Raw genomic sequence first — 19,596 nt, 5'->3', positions numbered from 1 at the left:
ACTGGGGACATGAAGCTGCTCATTAAAACCTTTCTTAGTGTAGTGGAGAAGAGGTAGCTGGTGTTTTCTGTGTTTTCTGCAGCAGTTTGAGACCCTGAAGACTCTGCACTTCCCTCATACTGTGAAGCTACAAAGTCCATTGTTGTGTGTGACCTGCTGTGCTCCTGCACCATATATGTTGCATCTCACCTCGTTATGTAATATGTCATTGTTGTTTTTTAAACAAAGCGGGAAAAAAGTGATGATGCATGACTTTCAGTTATTTTGATGTCCTTTTTAAAATGATTCTCCCACTCATAAGTTATATCTGGCTGCATAGTCTTTCTAGAGTCTCTGCTCTGTGGCTTTCCCCCTCAGCATTGACGCACCCAATGAAAACAGAGCAAGCTCAAGGCTATGCAGCCCTGCAGTTATAGGCTGGGAGCGTCCAAACCTTGGGTATAAATACCCAATGCTGAATCTATATTTAGTATGAGTTCCCCTTTGAAGAGAGGCCCAGTTTTGTCAGAGGAGATGGGTTCACTGTGTAATTCCTGTATAGCTCCTAGCCACAGCCTCCTTCTCTGTATTTTTCATATTTGGGGTGAGCTGTTGTAATTCCAGTGCCAGACCATCTTTCCCTAGAAGAGGCTCATTTACAATATTGATGGCTGGTCTTGTGTGGAGGGACTAAGGATGATTGAACAATCACGTCAGCTCACCATTTATTGGTAAAAGTCAAGCGTCGCCCAGAGGTACGATTAGGAAACCCAATTACTTTCAGACTATACTTACACTGTGGTGCTGTCTGCCTTGGGCTTACAGTTGTTTCTTTTATTACTTCCATTCTTTATTAATCTTATTCTGACACTCTTCTATCTCTTCACGCCTGATATTTCCTCCCTTCCCCCAGTATTGTTACTATGCTCATTTTTGAAGTGCATTTGTTTTTATTCCTGGTAAAATGCTCATGATAGTAGCATAATCAGAATATTCTGGACTTAAAACATATTTTGCAGAGTTTCTTGTTTTTCTGCCATCTGGCTTCCATGAAAATCAATACAAATGTACCTCATTGCTTCTGAGAGTTTCTTTTGATGACAGTGATCTACTTTTTACTGTGCCTGAGTCGAGTCAGTTTATTAGATTACATTAGAGTGCACAATGTTACATTGCACAAGATGCAGTATTGGCAGCTTTTTGTGGCACTGGGAAAAGTGATTACAGGCCTTTGGCAGCGAAGGCTAACCAACAGTTGACAGATACAAATGTGTTCAACAGAGTTTCCAAAGATGGCTTTCACTAGTCCGTGTGGCTGGTGACGTCACTTTGAGGTATTTCCTGGATTGAGATGTTAAGTGTTTACTGGTAGAGCAGCACTGCCACAATTTAATTTATACATGCAAATGCTGTTCAGTCTCTCTACTTCCCTTATATATGCACAACCTAAGAAGCGTGAGAGAAAAGTTATGGATTAATAAACCTCTGCACAGTGCAGGATTGCACACTATGGAGATGTTTGAATAACTTGATAGATGTGATTCAATGTGGTATGTGATAAAAAAACAAAAAACCTCATTCATTATTGTAATTGTTATTTTCTTATGTCTGCCATGACAAGGATAGATTGTTTTCTGAATCCATGTAAAAGTTAAAAAATAAAAAAATAAAAAATATATATATATATAAAATATATATAATATAAAATATAAATATATAATATAATATAAATATAAATATATAATATATATATATATATATATATATATATATATAAATAATAATAATAATAATAATAATAAAAGTCATAAAAATGATAAACATAATTTTTATGACAGCTTTATTACCAGAAATGCAGCGCAAAGTGCTTAACAATCAGGAACTCACATGACATGAATCAACATAGAATGAACATTAAAATCTGCAATTGTTTGCAGATTTTAAAAAATAAATAAATAATTGATATTTGATAATGTTATGGCTTCACCCATTGAGGTACACAAGATTCCAATACCACAGGTCTGTAGTTGTTCAGTGATACAATTAAAAAAGAAAAAGCTCTATTACTATCCAAAGTTTAAAAATAAATGAATTCTCATAATTTTCTAATTGATAAATTACCAGTACATGTAGGGAAAAACAGCTGAAATATGATTAAAGGTAATGTAGATAGATCATTTTCTTTTTGTTTTTTATTTTTTGGACATTCATTTTAAATTGTGTTATGATCTGACTCTAATAAGAGTTCCTTTTCCATCATCAGGAATATGTGAACAGATTTGGAGGCCAAAGCAGGTTTGAGTTTGAAGTCAAATGTGTTTTAAAGAAATATAGGTTTCTTCCACTGTGACTAAATCGTATAAAACCCAGTATTGACCTGGCTGGCAGATTTATAAAGATGGATGGGACAGAGGAGAATCTGGGTTTGGAGGGATATGAGTGGAAATGGATGGGGTTAGCGGCTCTCCGGTGTAATAAAAGAAATGAAAGTAGTAATAGACTCTCAGTGAATGCCATTAGGGACACACTGACACTACACAAGCCATTCATTATGATGATGCTGTGAAGTGAGATATTTCATTGTGGAACCCAAAGCCTGGTGTGAAAGGGGACACTGAGGGATGGGTGGAGCACAAAGGTCTGCCTCAACCTCGTTTACTGCCGTTCTCTCCTGTTTCTATGGAGATTTGAGGCTTTTCAGCCAATTAATCAATGGAAGCAAGCTTTTCATCCAGCAACCTTGAGCTTTTCTATGTGAGCACTGACAGGCAGGAGCCTATTGAAATTTTGTCTTTGAAATCGTGTATGATTTTCTGAGGGTATGTTGAAACTGAGTCCAAATTGATCTGTAATCAAAGTAGCATGTTTGGACTAAATTGAGTTTGTTCTGGGTACACATTTGTCACATGGTAAAAGCAGCTACTGTAATTTGCAATGCTATCCCACTTGTATATTAGTTTTTAATTGATTTTCTTTTACAATCTAATTTCCAGTTACTGTCTCTCCTAAATGCATCTCTTGGTTTTGTAGGTGGAAAGGGAGGAAAGAAGAAGAAGACCAAGGCTGGCTCCAAACCCACTAAAGCCAATGGATCCAACTGGGCCAATGTTCCTCTGCCCCCTCCCCCTGTTCACCCTCTCCCTGGCACTGAGATGGACCATTATCCCAATGAGCATCACGAAGGAGGAGGGTACGTCCATGTGTTGGCTTTATACAAATACAGATTATTTGGTTATGAGCAGTATTGAGATAAAACTGGACGGATGTTGCACAGTTTTATCTTTACCCCATGATCAGATATTGAAAGTTGAAGCTTTTCAGATTTTGTCAACATATTTGGCATTTATTTTCAAAGATATTTCAAGCAAATTTCCATCTTATGTACAAAGAGTTCATTTACAAAATCAGATATCGCTTGTCTGATTTATTTTCCTAAATTATGTTTTTCAGGGGGGGTCTAGTCCAGAAATATCAAACGGCTGTTCGGTGTTTTGATAGGACATCTAACATTTTTTAAATTTCCTAAGTCGTGTGTGTTTTTGTTGTGCAGTTGAAGGAAAGTCAATCAAAACGGGGAAAAAACTGCTTTTATCTTTTTTTGCGAATTAACTCTGAGTGCAATTCACTCGTTAAAACATTCTGTTACTCTGTATCTGATTTCACATAGTTTGCCCTATTTCCACTCAGGCTGTTAACAGTCACACAGATTTGATTTGATTTATTCAGTTTAGGCAAATTGTAACAATATTATTTTACAAATGCATTTTGTATATTGTATGGCCAGCTTAGCTTATACGTAAATTTATGAAGTCTGTCTCTGGCAGTAGAAAACAATTGAACACATGAAATATTATAGCAGTCTACTCAATTTCTAACAAGCCCCGCCAACCTCCTGTACTAATCTACTTCTCCTTCAATCTACAAGTAATTTTATTGTTGTTTTTGTGATATCAACAGATACAGAGAGTAACTTTGCAGTAATCCCCAATGTCTACTGACTTTACCTGGTAGAGATTGCCATTTCTGTTTTATATGCACTTCAGCTTGCTTTTTGCGATTGCTCTGTGTTTCCTCCTCTGTCTACCTCAGTAGCAGAGAATCTAGTGTTTTGGTTGCTGGAACATAAAAGTGATTGCTTGCCAAAGTAAGCAACACCACACAGTGCTGTGTGCAATAACAGGGTTGAGCTCTGTTTTCACTGCAGCTAATTATTGTACTACTGTACATCTGGAGAAAAGTGAGGGATCAATGTGTGTATAGTCTCCACAGGCAGCCAGATACACACACTCACTTCCACACAAAAGCTCATATACAGATGGCTGCAGATCAAACTATCTGCTGATCCTGTATTCAATCTATGGGAAGGCTTCATGACTGGAAAATAAATGGAGGAGGAAAAAAAAAGAACATTGTTCAAGCAATCTCCTGCTGCTACTAGCATGTAGACACACAGATGGTTTCAGATTAATCTATTTGTTGAATTCCATAGTGGGAAAAAATTATAATTGCATTGTTTCATAAAGAGAAAAGCGAGACAGGTGGACAGAGTGGGGGGTTTATCCACATCCAAGTCTGAAGTAGATGTAAAAAGAGGAGGTGTTTGATGCAATACTAATCACTTCTGAAGTGTATCTATACACTAATTACATGTGTTTTTTAAATGGGCTCACACGTTTTTAACATTTCATTTAGTGTAATGAGTCAAACAACAGCTCTGACATACTGTACTACAGGTACAAAGTAACAGAGGCTTCTTTAAGTGATCGTGTGTGTCTCTCGCTTTGGTCCAGTAGGTGCTATGTCCTCTTACTCCCATTTCCAATGTGGGAGAGTCATCTGCTTTAATAGGCAATCTGGCAAATGAAGAGTCCTGTGCACTGTAAATCTGAGGCTGCTCTTAATGGCAGCAGATTAAAACAGTTATGTCCTATGGAGTGTGCACTGACAAATTTCTTTAATGAACATTTTCTTTATGGCCAGTATTATTTCAGCATGTATAAGCACAGCTATGAGGAAGTGAAGCCTGACTACCTCCATAATTCCTCTCAGGACTGTCATATAACAAATTCTTTCGAAAGTTGGACAAGGTCACAAAGCCTTTATGTTCGAGAGAATGTCTTAAAATATTTATATTTTTATGATGTCTGCTATTTCCTCCCTTTTCAGTAACATTTTACCTTTGGAGAAAATTACAATATCACAGACCTTGATGTAGTTCTGTTTATGTCCATATGCTTTTTTCCCAATGTCTTTTCTCATGAAGCATACCTGTTGATTAAATGAGCTGTGTTTAATACGCGGGATACATTTAGCATTTTTTGGTTGTGGTAACCTATGTTATCACCCATAAAGTTGATCCTGTTACAACTGAAACAATTAGTTGATTAACAGATAAATTCATTGAAAAATCTTTTAATAATTAGTTGATCCTTTTAGTCATTGTAAAGAAAAATGCCAATCCCTGATTTCAGCTTTGTGAGGATTTGCTGCTTTTCTTTCATCATATATCAATATTTTCTGACATTTTGTAGACAAAGTAATAACTTTGAATGTTTGTATTTTCATCAAGATCGGACTTCACGCACCAGAGAACTTCTATGCAGTAAAACTTTCTCCTTACATTAGGTATGAGAGTGATGGTTGGGGCCCGCCCATGCCCGTGCAGACCTATCTTCACCAAGGCATGGAGGATGAGCTGGAGGAGGAGGAGGAGAGGGTTCCCACCCCACCCATCCGAGGGGTTGCCTCTTCCCCAGCTGCTGTGTCCTTTGGGCAGCAGTCCACAGCCACCCTTACCCCTTCTCCTCGGGATGAGATGCAGCCCATGCTCCAGGCCCATTTGGATGAACTGACCAGAGCATACCAAATGGACATGGCAAAACAGACATGGTAAAAACTATTTATAAGTCTATAATAGTCTCCTGGTGTTTATTGTAGTGGAAGGAAATATAGCGACATGACCCAAGTGAAATAAAGTGATCAATCTATCAATCTATCTAGATATATTGTTTTAGTTGATAATATATGCACCGTTGTCATTTTGAAATGCTTACTGTACATTCTGTTCTGTATGTATTGCTGCCAGGATTTATTTATGTTAACTGTGTGTGCAATGGAGATAAACCCATTAATCATTTCATTTTAATGGGCCCATGCTACCACTTAGGCGACTGCTGTATTTTGCTCATTCTAACAGACACAATTTCTTACACACGGTTGTTTACTCCCCCTCCACACACCCATGCGGCACATTCCATTGTTGTTGTGCTCATGCAAGTCAGATGAAGGCCATGCCTCATTCTGTCGGCAACGCAGAGAGAATGAGAGACTGGCATTCATTCATAATAGTGAAGTGGAAAGGGGGGGTGACAGGGAAGCCTTGTCAGGAAGGAGATGTCATGTTACCCAGTAATGACTATGTTGGTTAGAGAGCATCTCTGACAACACCAGAGGGCCAGTAATTACAACCAATTCCCACTGCAAACCGCGTCAAAGACATTGCGCTCCTCAAACAAACGCGGCTGTCAGCAGAGCGGGTTGCCACTGAGGTGACAGCCATGTGTCGACAGGCCTGGAGAGCATGCCTTTGTACCATCCACAGCAGCAATTAGCGGGTCATTGTGTTAGCATGCAAGCTGCAACGTAGAATTAGTGGAATCTTCCAGATTTATTCAGCACTTCAAAAATGAAAGGAGTCGCTAAAATTAAATCCACGCTTCCACATACATCCTTAGCTTTCCAACATCGTGTGGCACAGAAACTACTGAATATTCCCTTTATTCCCTATATTCATCATTGCTCTACATTCCTTTATATACTGAATACTGTACGTGGATTCCAGTGGAGTAATAAACTCTCCTTCTCTTCCCAGGCACATGCAGGTGGGCTCCCTTCCTCCCCAGGCTCCAGCTCCTCCAGTGGGCTACGTGTCGAGCACAATGGTTTCTGACCTGGAGACTGACTTGCCTGATGAGGATGAGGAGGAGGAGGAAGAGGAGGAGGATGAAGGCTATGGAGCCAGGCATCCCCGCGGCATTGAGCACACACCAGGGTCTAGCATTGACAACCTGGACAGCTCTTTAACAGGTAAGGCTGATTCTGAATCAGGGCTACTGGGGCAGGGCTGTTGTTTTAGCAAAAGCCAAGGTAATATGTCATGACTTCAACTATGCGATTGAAAATGGTTTTAACAGCCGTATAGCTTTGCCACATTCACAGTGCCTAATGTTTGCATGTAATTAGTGCGAAAACGCCTTTCATTGTATATATCTTGGCACATATTTCAGCAGCTTGCAGAGAGAGAGCTGAGGTCTAATTATCTTTAAATATTAGTTTAAATTTCACAAAAACAAATGGTTTTAATTACATGCTAATTTTTACTAGGTAACCAAGGGGCGTTCTAAACAGAGCAAAACAAAGGGAAAAGTTGGTATAATTTGGCAAAATTAATGTAGTTTCAATTACTAAGGCTCTTACTGTGCAAGCTGATTTTAGTCTTCAATAAGATGTTGACTTTTTCTTTTTTTAAATTTTCTGGCAAGAAATTGTACAGCTTTGTACAGGTCGGCTTTTGTCTCACGGACAAATAGGTCTTAATGAGTGCATGTTGTGCATACAGTAGATAGTAATTAAGTATGCTTACAAAGAGCATACAGTGCAATACCTTTCATTTCAATAAGTGCTATTTAATGTCCAATTTGGCAGTCAAAAATGTCATTGCCAGTCCAATGAAACAGACAGCCCAGCATATAAAACCACATGAGATTTAGCTATGTAATACTGCATTATGCATTATTAATTACTACACACACACACACATGCAAAATTATTTGGGTATAGCACAAATTATCTAATTTAAGTCAATGGATTAACATTTTTAAACATTATTCCAAGGAATGGCTGCTATACCTTGTCATATGCAACTCATCTATTATTTCTTTGTTTGGTAACCATATTATAATGTATTCTAATACAGTGTTTTTTTGTACTAAACATATGTTTACATTTTTACAATTAAATAGATTTTTTTTTAAGTCAAAATGACGACGTTGTAATTAATACTGAATGGGAAAACATTTAATTTCCACTGTTGCTCCATCTTGTCTCACAGTAAATGGATTGTTGTTCATGACATGTTCTCCATCAGTCTGCTGCACGTACAATTTTATGTGAACATGCTTACTGAGTGTCCCTCAATCAAGTTTTTTGAAGCACTTTTGGCAGACTCTGGGGAATTATAATTATCATTTCCAAAAAAGAGATAAGAAAGTCCATGAATTTTAAACAGGATAGTGAGAGGGAAATTAAGAGGAGGGAGAGGCAAAGCGAGCAGGGGAGAGTGCCTGTGATTTAACTCGCACACGGCACCGGAGCCAGCACCACCCATATCTTCCTGAGGAGATTTGAAATAAATTTCACGTGCAGCATATTCCATTGCAGACTAGAGGCACCATTTCCATTTTTACAACTCACTGAAAACTTTTACAGCCGTCTGTCAGGGGGACATATGAAGGGCATGACATTGCGGGAGAGCTGGGTTCTGGACTGCTGCTCTCATACTGACCAGGCCGCACCATCCAGCTATAAACTACAACTGAAAGAATATTTCATTTGGTTATCATGCACTATAGGGACAAGTTGTGATACAGAATGCTGGTGTAGTGTTACCCTGTGGAAATGTATATATATATATCAGGTTTCTATCAGACTTTCCAATAAAGTCTGAGAATACTAAAAAATAAAATCCATATTGGAAAATGTATGGGTGGAAAGAAACAGGGAGCGAGCAGAAAATGCACTGTATCTGAAGGTAGAGCAGTTGAGCTGGTTGAGAGAGAAAACATGAGAATAAGAGGGTTGACAGGGCTGCTTGTTGGTCTACCCTGTCAGTGGCAGCCCTAAAGAGTAGTTTTCCATGGGATGATGGAACAGTGGTTTTGGTAACGCTGACACATGCTACTGCTGATGTATTTAGAGGAATATAAAGCAGCAACTGGGCCCTAATCTACTGCATCTCTTCTCCACTGTATTACTCTGAAGACAGCACTATTTCTTCTTATCTCTCTGCAAGTCTGCTTCGCACCCCATCGTTTTACAGCACAGACACACTACCAGCTCCAGGGTTAGCAGGAGGAAGAGAGGGAGGATTGGGGAAATGCTGAGATTTATTGCGGCCAACATTTTGAGGCTATACAAATAGGGGAGGGTAGGAGTGAGATTCCTGTCAAGCCTCGCTTGATAGATTTGTCATTGTTTTAATAATATGGAAATAGGTCTGTTTTCATAATGTTAAACCAAAGGCCAGTAAATCAAACATTTTCACTGATGCCCCAGAAAAAAAAATATCCCGGCATCTCCTCTGGGGCCATTTTTCTCCAGCAGATTGTCTGCACAGGCTTTCCAATGTGTTATTCTATTCTCTGAGATAATACAACACATTTTTTCAGCAGATAAATGTAAATCCTGATGCTGTGGTGGGTATTGCAGGGCCCTGTCTTTCTTGAGCCAGAGAGATGGAGTGAACACATAGGTATTACCTGGCTTTGTGTGTAGGCGTTATAGGTCGTGTAAAGCTGAGATGTGGTAGCAGAGAGGATGTTACGCCTACAATGAGCTGAAAGCTGGGCTGTTCTGGGCGATTACTCTCCCATAAAGCTTTGCCAGGTTTGTGAGGAGCAGGGTCACGTCTCCTGACGGCAGGTAGAGATGCCTGCTCGTCAGGGGGAATGATTTTCCTGCTTAACGACATGCAGATTAGAGTTTCCGTCAGTATAAATCAGTTTTAGTGGCAGGAGGGACCTGGGCTGGGTTTTACTACCCCCCTCCCCGCCAACCGTCCATTTACTGGCCTTTCTTTAACAGTGCGTGGAGCACAGGAGGTGTCAGCCAGTGGTTTTTAGAGTGCATGGCTTGGACCATTGGTCTGGTTCAAGACACGATAAAATGACAGACCCGTAGTGCAAACCTTTGTCTGGAGCTCCAAAAAAAAATTCCATATTTCTAGGGCAAAAAGAAAACTTGATTGAATTTTTATCAAATTATGTGACAATGATCACAGTTTGATTGGACTGCTATTTCTGAGAATAGAAGTGGTCCAGAGGTTCAGCAGTAGAAAGTGGCAGTTAGTGCAACTGAAAAGTCATTCTGTGATGTGATTTGCTGAGGCAGTATTCCTTCGCAGAGTCGGAGGAGTTGGAAGCTTCAGTGCTTTGCCTGGCACTGCCTTTGCTTCAATATCTGCTCTATTCTTTGTGGGAGGATTGGACCCAGTGGAATTGCTGTCTTTCTTTCTTAGAAAAAACCCTTAGAAAAGAATTTCAAAGAAAATAGCTCGGCAAGATGGAGGGCTCGAAGTAGTTACTGCCTTGGATTTCAGTTAGTGCTGTAAAAATGGGTTGTGTAAGAGGTTCTCTACCTTATGCAAGCATATATTTTATACAAGTTTCCATTAATCCGAGAAAATTTTAATGCAATAGGAGTGAAAATCTGTTGCAACTTCTGCTGTTGAAGGTGCAATCCCCTGAAGTCCCATCCAGTGGCTGAGTAACCACCTTCTTGGAACATATGGTTTAAGATGGAGAGACTCACAGATGGGGAAGTTGGAAAACAGTTTGAAGGGAATTTCCCAGTGCATCCGGATAAATAAACCACAAGCATATTACCAAGTTTTATGTGAAAACTCTGAACACTGCAGCTAATTTGTTCATTTGAATCTGTGAACTCTGCCAACCACCCTGGCCAGGATTATGCTACCATTTGTATCATACTGACCTTTTAATAAATCCTGCTGCTAACTTTTTGTCCCCCTCACTCCCTCTCCAACCTTTACCCTCACACCTCCCCAGTTCTCTGTTACACCAGTCTGTTCAATCACATCACTCTTGTGTTCTGTGTGAGGGAGAGATAGTGTGTGTGAGCGGAGCACTTGGGTTCGTGCCACTTGAGCAAAGTCTGCCAAAGCAGTCCCACTGAAAGCTGTCACATTAGCCGACTGTTCTCTGTGTTTTTGCTTGCCAAAGTGGCGTATTTTTTATTGGCAGGCTGATACTTTTATATTTAAAGTGCTGGCCTAGCTTTTTATGCGAAGAAAAAAAATCAAAGCATGAAGAAATTCTTACAGTAGCACAGATGTATAAGCCAAAATTCTTACGATATGTACACGTCTTCCTTCTGCAAGCTCTTTCAGTCCTGTCAAATACTCAGTTATGTTTGTTAAGTAGGGCAGTGATTTGATTTTCCATCCTTAAATCATCTTTAAAGTAACATGTGTAGAGTTGTTGAAAACTACAGTAGCTTGATTTTATATATACATTCTCTCTTTTATTAAAATTGTTGCCCCTTTTAGACAGTGGTGGCTGTACATTTTTAAATAGGGATAAAGAAAACTGTGTGTGCATACCACCAGGTGTTTGATTCAATACACTGTTTTGTGAGATGCTTCATCTGTGTCACCTGAGGCAGTTTTGTAGCTAACTCTGCTCTGCACAGGTGCGCTCATTGTTCTTTATCAAAAGAGAAGCAAAATTAGTTGATGCCAGTCCTGCTGTTCCACTGTGTACATTCTGGTGTGTATTTGTGTGCAGCTTTATGTGTGTGTATGCAATATATGTTCTGCATGTGTTTGTACTTGATGAAAAAGGACAGGCCAGAACAGAATGACTATACAAAAGCACTCACCTGCAAGAACTGAAATGCCCTGCGGCAAATACGAAATCATATCAAGTGTAGGAGGTTAATATTACCTCTTTTTTATAAGATCACTCAATACATTCATCCATCTAAACGTGGAATCAAAGCACAGGTGTTCAAAATGTCAGATCATATGTCCATAAAGGTTAAGCCCACTGAGCTGAGAAGTATGAATCTGATGCAGTTGAATTTTAATGAGTGAAATTGGAAAATAATCTGCATTGACACACAGCCCAACACACATTTGCTGAAACCTGCGGTGTTCCACAGGTTCTATGGTGAATGGGTGGGGCTCAGCCTCGGAGGATGACCGTAATTTCTCCAGCCATAGGTCCAGTTTCGGCAGTTCATCCGATGGCTCCATCTTTACCCACTGCAGCTTTGCCCAGGCCCTGGTGGCCGCTGCAGACAAGGCAGGCTATCGCCTGGAGGGCACGAGCCTCAGCAAGAGAGGTTGGTGTGTGGAGACCAGCTACACACTGCTCGACTGGAACTTCTACCAGTGGCAGATGATTTGTTCCTTTCTGCTCTGATTCTTCCTCCTGTCATCCATTGGCTGATGTTTTCCTCCATAATGTGGCTTAAAGTTGGATTTCCTCTCTGCTGCTTGTGGACGCTGTGCCCAGGTTCTGCATGGCACCTGTTGTGAATGGCTGGACTGCAGATATCTCCCTATTGTCTACTTCAGTTTCTCTATGACTCATCTGGCTTTGCACTCTTGCACTCTTTCTTGGGTTAAATGAGTAATAACTGGGTGAAATGCCTGACTTGAAACCTTTTACAGGCTTCTCCCAAAGTGCTTTCTACTCAAATTAAAAACTTTACCTCCGTTTTCTAACAGGTTTTCGAATCTTGATTGATAACCTCTACCCTTCTTGTGACAGCCTCAGCTCCAGTGTCTAGGCGTTGGTTCCTTAATGTCTTTATTAACCAGCTGGCTTGTGGTTCTCTACCCCTCTTGCAGGTAAAGGCTTGTCCCACAGGCCCCGGCCCAGCAGTCCATTCTCAACAGATGGCAGCACAGTCGGCACACACAGCCTGGGCCACCAGAGGGCCACCAGGCCCACACGCAAACCCCGAAGCCAGGGCACAGCACCCCACCGGAGAGATGCTGGTGCAGACGGTGAGGCAGCGACTGAAAACACATTTTAAATAGTTTATGTAGAAAGTTCCCTAAACCATCTGTTCTTTTTATAATCTAGAAAGAGTGTAATATAATGCTGGATAGAAATGTGTCTGGACATGATTGGAGTCTGTTTTTTACAAGTAAACTATTTCTGATACATCATTTATGGCTTCACTTGATATATTCTGTGGGTTTGTCCTTTGACACAGACCTACCTCCTCCCCCTGAGCCTCCTCCCTGTCAGGGGCAGGGCCGTATCCAGGGGGCCCGCAGTGTGAGCAGCATGGTGCCCCCTACAGATAGGAAGGCTTCATCTCTGGAGCGCCCGCCTATGTCAGGACCCCTGTCTGGGCCGGATGACATGAAGAGCTCCATTGACAGACAAGCACGCACTTCTCTGGAACATCATCGCCAGGCTCAGGACAGACTGGGCTCCATGGACCGAGCTGATGACGGGCGCAGGGGGCACAAAACAGGTATGGGTGAAAGTCTACAGCCATGAAAACAAGCAAACGGCCCTGTATGTTTTTTCCACACCTGATGCTTGCATTAGCATCTGCATTAACATGCTTGCAATTGATGATTCACACCCCTTGAATGCAGAAATACTTTTTTATGAACCTAAGTATTGGACAGCTGAACATTTTGACCTGCTTGTGGTGGAGGATAAAAAGTAAGGGGATCACCAAACGTAGTCAGATACATTTTTTTGGCAGTCCATCCGACTGAGACAATTTAATCTGTACCAAATGTTGAACTGACAGATGCATGGACAGACTATCATGAAAGCCATGCTAGCATGGTCACATAAAGTTTAAGGAAGCCAATCACATAACTTTTAGGGGAAGTGCCCTCTCAGCTAAGTGCTAATCAAATTATGCCTGATATATACCAGTTCTGCACCACTTCCAACCAAACAAAATCCCTAAAATGATTTTCCTTGCTTCATTACTAAGGAAATAAAATATCTAGCAAACAAGTGGATATTTTTTTTGTTTGTTCATGACTGAAGTACTTGATCGAGAAAAGCGATAATTAACAAGAAAACAGCAAGGACACAGAAGTTTTAGTGCGCCTGTGGTTTGACAGTGAGGGATTTTTCTCTGAGTTCTTGTGTTGAAGTTAGCTTCCATGCTGCGCTGAGACTGGGCTCCCATGAACAGATTGCACTGTCTGCCACTTGCTCTGGGTTCCAGCATGCCCCCCTCAGCCTCCCCAATGCCCCTGTTACTGTTGCCAATATCATCCTGCTCCGCTCCAAGTAAGGCAGGAGGCCCCAGCAACCGAAATGCACTCTAATCGCTTCGGCTTTCTCTTCTCACACAAACAGCAGCCACTCCACACCCCATCTGTGTCTGCGTTCATGTGTATGTGCATGCAGGCTCGTGACCATTAGAGCTCTCCATGCTGTGCGCCCTGCCCTCTTTGTGCCAGGACTTTCTCAGACAGTTAATCTGAGACTGTGAGACAAAGACAGGTGCCGCAATCAGCATCTTTACAAAAAACCCCATAGGTGAATTCCCATATGTGTCAGAGTGCTGACTGATTCACAGTAGAATCCACTGAGGTCGGGGCAGACTCTATTACAGTCATTAGCTGAGCAGTGGGGAGCAGTTTGATGAGATTTCACGCAACGACGGAGACTGCTGAGGGTCAATGTTATGCTGCCCTGCAGCAGGGGGTGCCACAGCAGCCAGTGGTCCCTCTGTTATTGTATTTACCCCCTCATAAGGCTGGTAGCTGCAAGGCCATGTGTGAGGCTGAGAGTCCTCTCTGTGGCACGCCCTGGCATCGCCTGTTGGCACCGCCACTCTGCAGATGTCAGGAGGAGGGGGGTTTGCAAAGTGCTCTTTGTCTCCATGCATCAGATGTTAGATGTGTTTCACTGCAACAATAAAAGTCACGTGTTGTGTCACACACTTTTCAAACTTTTAGTTATGCCTTCTCCATCCCTTTGTGTTTTCAGAGGAAGGGTGCCTGCCATACAACAAACCATCCTTTCCCTCCCCTGGTGGCCACAGCTCCTCTGGCACAGCCTCCTCCAAAGGCTCGACAGGGCCACGCAAGGCAGAGGGGCCACGACAGCCACAACAGTGGACCGCCACAGAGCACGCTGAATTTCTGGGGACCAATGGACACGGACAGTACTCGGGAGAGTTATGTGAGTCATTGTCTATTTTGGTATTTGTGGTATACTTTGTGTATTGTACAAAAAAGCTATGTTGTGTAGTCAGAAAATTCTGACCAAGGAGCTTTCACTGCACCAACAAACGACATGTTAATGCTGCCCTGTCATACATTGACAACTAATTTAAACTGAAGTTAAATTCCTTGTGTGTGTCACTAAACTTGGCCAATGGAGTTGATTCTAAGGCTGCAGCTAACCATTATTTTCATTATTGATTAATCTGTTAAATATTTTTCTTAATAAATTGCTAGGTCTATAAAAGGTCTATAAAATGTTTGTCCCAGTTTCTAAGTCACAGTTGATGTCTTTGGATGTCTTGTATTGTCAGTCTGTAACCCAAATATATTCAGGTTGATATGATGATAAAAAATCAGGAACTCTCCATGTTTGAGAGATTGAAAACAGCATTTTCTGCCATTTTTGGATAAAAGATTACTTTAACAGTTCAGCTATTGTAAAAAAAAATAATTTAAAAAATGCCAATTATTTTTCTGTTGATCAATTAATAGTTGCAGCTCAATTTAATTTAAGCTAAGCAAATTAGAAATAAACCTGACTTTCTTAGTTTTAATACATTTTTCTTTCAATCTGTTGCCTCTCACAGAGTGATCTGCCTGGGATGTGAACTGGAGAAAACCCGGTCTGTCCTCGAAAGATTGACGCCCTCCTTGTTGGGGCAACAAACTTTGTCCTTATCTGTGTGTCCTCAGAGGGAAGGAGTGCAGCTGAGGCCACTACGGAGGAAAGCAGTGTCACAGAACTGTAAATGTGATGTATAGACACAGACATACTGTACATCTCACTATGTTTTCGTCCTCAAGAAAATATTTTCCACCTCCTACCTTACTGTAATTTTCTTTTTGTTAGAAAAAAGCAAGTAAAAAAAAAAACAAGAAAACATCTATACGAGAACAAATTTTCTGGTAACTGCCCCTGGGGAAAAGGGAATTTTGTTTCCTGTAAATATATTCTTTAACTTGTTGTTGCATTGCTATGCAAGCCTAATTCAGTTTGAGCTTTTTATTTCCATATACAGGAACAGTTGGTTTTATCTGGTTATTTGTATTATATGTGAATTGAGTGGCTGTTGTGCCATAAAATAATTGTTTTATAATCCATTGTTTGTTAATAGTTACCATTAATTATTATCATTATTATTATTAATTATTGTTTTTGCACTGCAATTTTTGGTGATAAGCACAAAAACATAGCTCCTGCTGACATGAAGAACCGGAAGAATATGTGAAGAGGAGTTTCTGTACTGTAAAGTAAAGAGAAGAAAATTATATACTAATGTACAGAGAGATATTAAAGAGTACGGCTTTGCTCACAGACAGCAACAAATAAGGCACCCATTTCCATAGTTAAGACTAATTGGGTGGCAGACACACAAGGTTCCCGAGAGTCTGAAGGGCAGATAAGAGGCTGGGAGAATTGTACACAGAGGATACTGTATTACTGTAGGAGGCCGAGTCGATTATTTAATAAACTGTCCTAAAACAATAGTTCGATATCAGAAACGTTTAGTGCATTGGGCAACTCCAGGCATTGCCATGGTTTCAGAAAAAGACTGAGGAAGTTTTTATTTTTTATACAAGGGTATCCAAGCATTTCAAGTTTTGTTTTATGATTTACTGCCTAAATAATTTTACTACACTGAGTTTACGCTCCTGATTCAGTATAACAGCACACTAACCATAAAACAGCCAAAAGGGAGGAGGAGTCAGTGAAATCTGTCCACATGCTGTACTTCAGTCATAGCACTTACAGAGGCAGATTTATGATTCTTCTGCAGCCTTAATAGGTAAGCTGACATCACAAAGGAGTATTTATTGGGATTAGTAGCAATGATACTACTAAACCTGCCTAAAATATCAGTGGAGCAATATAATTTGTTTACATCTTTTATGTTTTGGATTTTATTTCTTTGGTTCCATCATTTTAATATTGTTTTGCTTTTTAGAGCACTTACTGTTTTGTGTTTGTGATATTATTCGTGGTATCATCCAAGAAAACGACACCTGTTCAGGCCAGCTAAGTGCTGTTAAAATGAATCTATTAAAGCAGATGTTGCTCTAAAGGTTGGTGCCTCAGTTGCCAATAGGTCAGCACAGCCTTGTGTCAATAACTTTGAAAAGAATAGGTGTGTATATGATTTACAATGTAGCTTTCAGTCACTGTTTGATCCCAAATGGTGAAGTGATAATGGAGAAAAGCCTTGTATATTAACTAGCAGGTCCCACTGCCTCCATGTCTACAGCCACAGTGTGGAGCAGAACACTTTCTATCTGCCTGACCGCCACAAGACACACACTTATCATCTGCCGCTTTTGACTTCTCAGCCTCTGAATCTCAATTTTTTTGTCTAACCAGACAAAGTTTTTATTGGTTGTCCTTTTTTTAATGAAAAGCTTGTTTCTTTGTATGCCTTTTATGGACTCCAAAACGCTGCTTACAACAATGTTTTCGATATTAATGTTCAGGATTTTTGTGGTTCAATGACTGTTTGTTTTGTCTTTTTTTGTACTGCTAATGTTGATAAAAAGGGGGGTGGAAACTAAAGGCCGTCAGATGCTGTTGTACTGTTGTTGTCATGCCATTGTCATTTTATATCATCCACCCAGTGGCCAGTGTTCTGGAAATGAGGTGCAAAGAGTATCTCAGGTTATTTTACATTCTGGTGGTGTTTATGTATGTGTATATATGTGTATATATCCATACGCATCTCCACTTGATTATGCCATTCCATTTTCATTTACAAAAATATCCCTTTCCTGTCCGATTCTGTCGTCCCCTCTTTTCTTTTTCTGCTGTGGATTTTGATTCTGAGTATAATGTGCTGGTTCATCCACCTTAAGACAAGATGTCAGTAAAAGAACATACCAAATTAAGATTGATATTTCTAATGTCTAATGCGTTTTAGTGTCTCTTTAATACTCATTGTTTTCTTTTAAATCACAGTGTCGTTTTGTATTTATTAAAATGATAATAAAAGTATATTGTGAAATATGCATAAAGATTCGTGGAATATAAAATGTGTTTTTTGTTCCTTGTAAAGTTTGCTGTCAGAGCCGAGCAGCGAGGCCATAAGGAGATGATAGGCACACTGTGCTCACAGCATGGTGAAGTGCCGGGTCAGTAGTCGTCTGAGTCACTCTTCGTCCTGCATGTTCACCGCACTGCTCCTCTCATGTCAAAACTAAAGAGACTCAAAACCTTTTTGAACACAAGGAGCAAAAACGCTCACAATTTGCTTGTCAAGACAATAGAGAAAACGTCTTTTTGGAAGGATGAAAGTACTTTGGCTTTCCCTCTCTTTTGTTCATTTTCTCAATATTGTTGATTCTTTGTAGCCTATCTGTGTGTTGCCTTTTTGCTATAAAAGAGGATTAAAAATGACAAAAAGAGAAAGTTGTTGGGTGAAGTCTTTCTGTACAGTATGGGGTGAGGTGACACTCCGATCCAATGCCATTTCTACAGTACAGTACATTCTGCTTTTTTTTTCTGTAAACCACCTTCTGTATTCACTTGCATGTCCTTGTCCGAGAAGAGAGTGAATCAAGAAAATAAACTTTTACAGTCTCATTCCCATGTCCTGTAAGATAAATCCATGTTCTTTTATTTCCTTGTACCTGGATCAATATCAAATAAAATATTTTTGAAAAATGAAAATGCCTAAAATTCTGTTTATCTTTAATAGATAGACTTATACAAGGGATTTGGCAAGTCCAAATTGGGTGTAAAAAATGCCATCTTTATTTTAGCTGTAATACTCAAGCTTCAAAAACAACAATGGAAAGTTTGCCTGTTGGTCCATAAACATCCCTCCTCTAATATCCTAATAGTGTTTGACTCAGCAACCTGTGTGTAGTTAGTGTTTGTGTGTGTGTGTGTGTGTGTGTGTGTGTGTGTGTGTGTGTGTGTGTACTAGAGAAATGTAGCCTACTGTGTGTGTTTGTTGAAGAGCTCCTGACTCAGCTGTGCTTTTTATGTCAAACCAATCCCTACCTTGATCCTTCTAGAGGAGCAGCTTCAAACACATTCAAATCTCCTAAATCACTGAGACAGGCAGCTTGCTTTCAAACTCTCTTACATGAGCTCATAGTAAAATAACTTTTGAAAGAAATGCAAAACTAGATATATAAAAATAGGAATAGCTTCTGTATCAGCATTATGTGAAAATACAAATTAACATAAAAATTGTGTTCTTTATCTTCTATATTTCTCCATTAAATTTCTTATGGAATAAGTCTCCCCACTGACCCCATGGAACAATACACGCCTTTGACGACCACAAATGTACAATACCTGGTTATATATGACCATTTATATATTTAGTTGTTGATCAGTTGCATTGTGTGAGCTGACATCAGGGTTTCCAATTAGCATGTAAGAAATTTAACCATTATCAATGGTGGAAGCTCAGAGGTTGCCACAGTCTGTGGTGTGAACTCCGCTGGTACCAATTTCTTTAGGAAGTGCTGAAGTTGTTGACGGACACCCTAAATGATATGTATGGAGAGAATAGCTGGGACTTGTTGTGAATACCCGTAGTGTGTTCCTGCTCTACCAGAGGCTGCAGTCCCACTGTAGTGATTACACATTTCTTGGACCC

At 40.2% G+C, this 19,596-nt stretch overlaps 1 protein-coding gene across 1 annotated transcript in view; it reads left to right on the top strand.

Moving 5' to 3' along the window:
* robo2 (roundabout, axon guidance receptor, homolog 2 (Drosophila)) overlaps nucleotides 1–18,653 on the top strand; it is a 322,763-nt gene extending 304,110 nt beyond the window's left edge. Inside the window, exons 26-33 of the mRNA XM_059332190.1 lie at nucleotides 3,010–3,169; nucleotides 5,605–5,868; nucleotides 6,851–7,065; nucleotides 11,938–12,120; nucleotides 12,632–12,790; nucleotides 13,003–13,269; nucleotides 14,760–14,954; nucleotides 15,586–18,653. Of these exons, the coding sequence (XP_059188173.1) occupies nucleotides 3,010–3,169; nucleotides 5,605–5,868; nucleotides 6,851–7,065; nucleotides 11,938–12,120; nucleotides 12,632–12,790; nucleotides 13,003–13,269; nucleotides 14,760–14,954; nucleotides 15,586–15,587 (1,445 nt within the window). The 3' untranslated portion in view covers nucleotides 15,588–18,653. The remainder of the gene's footprint in view (nucleotides 1–3,009; nucleotides 3,170–5,604; nucleotides 5,869–6,850; nucleotides 7,066–11,937; nucleotides 12,121–12,631; nucleotides 12,791–13,002; nucleotides 13,270–14,759; nucleotides 14,955–15,585) is intronic.
* The last annotated feature ends 943 nt before the right edge of the window (nucleotides 18,654–19,596 follow it).

The sequence above is a fragment of the Centropristis striata genome, chromosome 4 (assembly GCF_030273125.1).
Source record: "Centropristis striata isolate RG_2023a ecotype Rhode Island chromosome 4, C.striata_1.0, whole genome shotgun sequence".
In the NCBI taxonomy this organism is placed as follows: domain Eukaryota; kingdom Metazoa; phylum Chordata; class Actinopteri; order Perciformes; family Serranidae; genus Centropristis; species Centropristis striata.
This window is presented reverse-complemented; position numbering and strand designations above follow the sequence as displayed.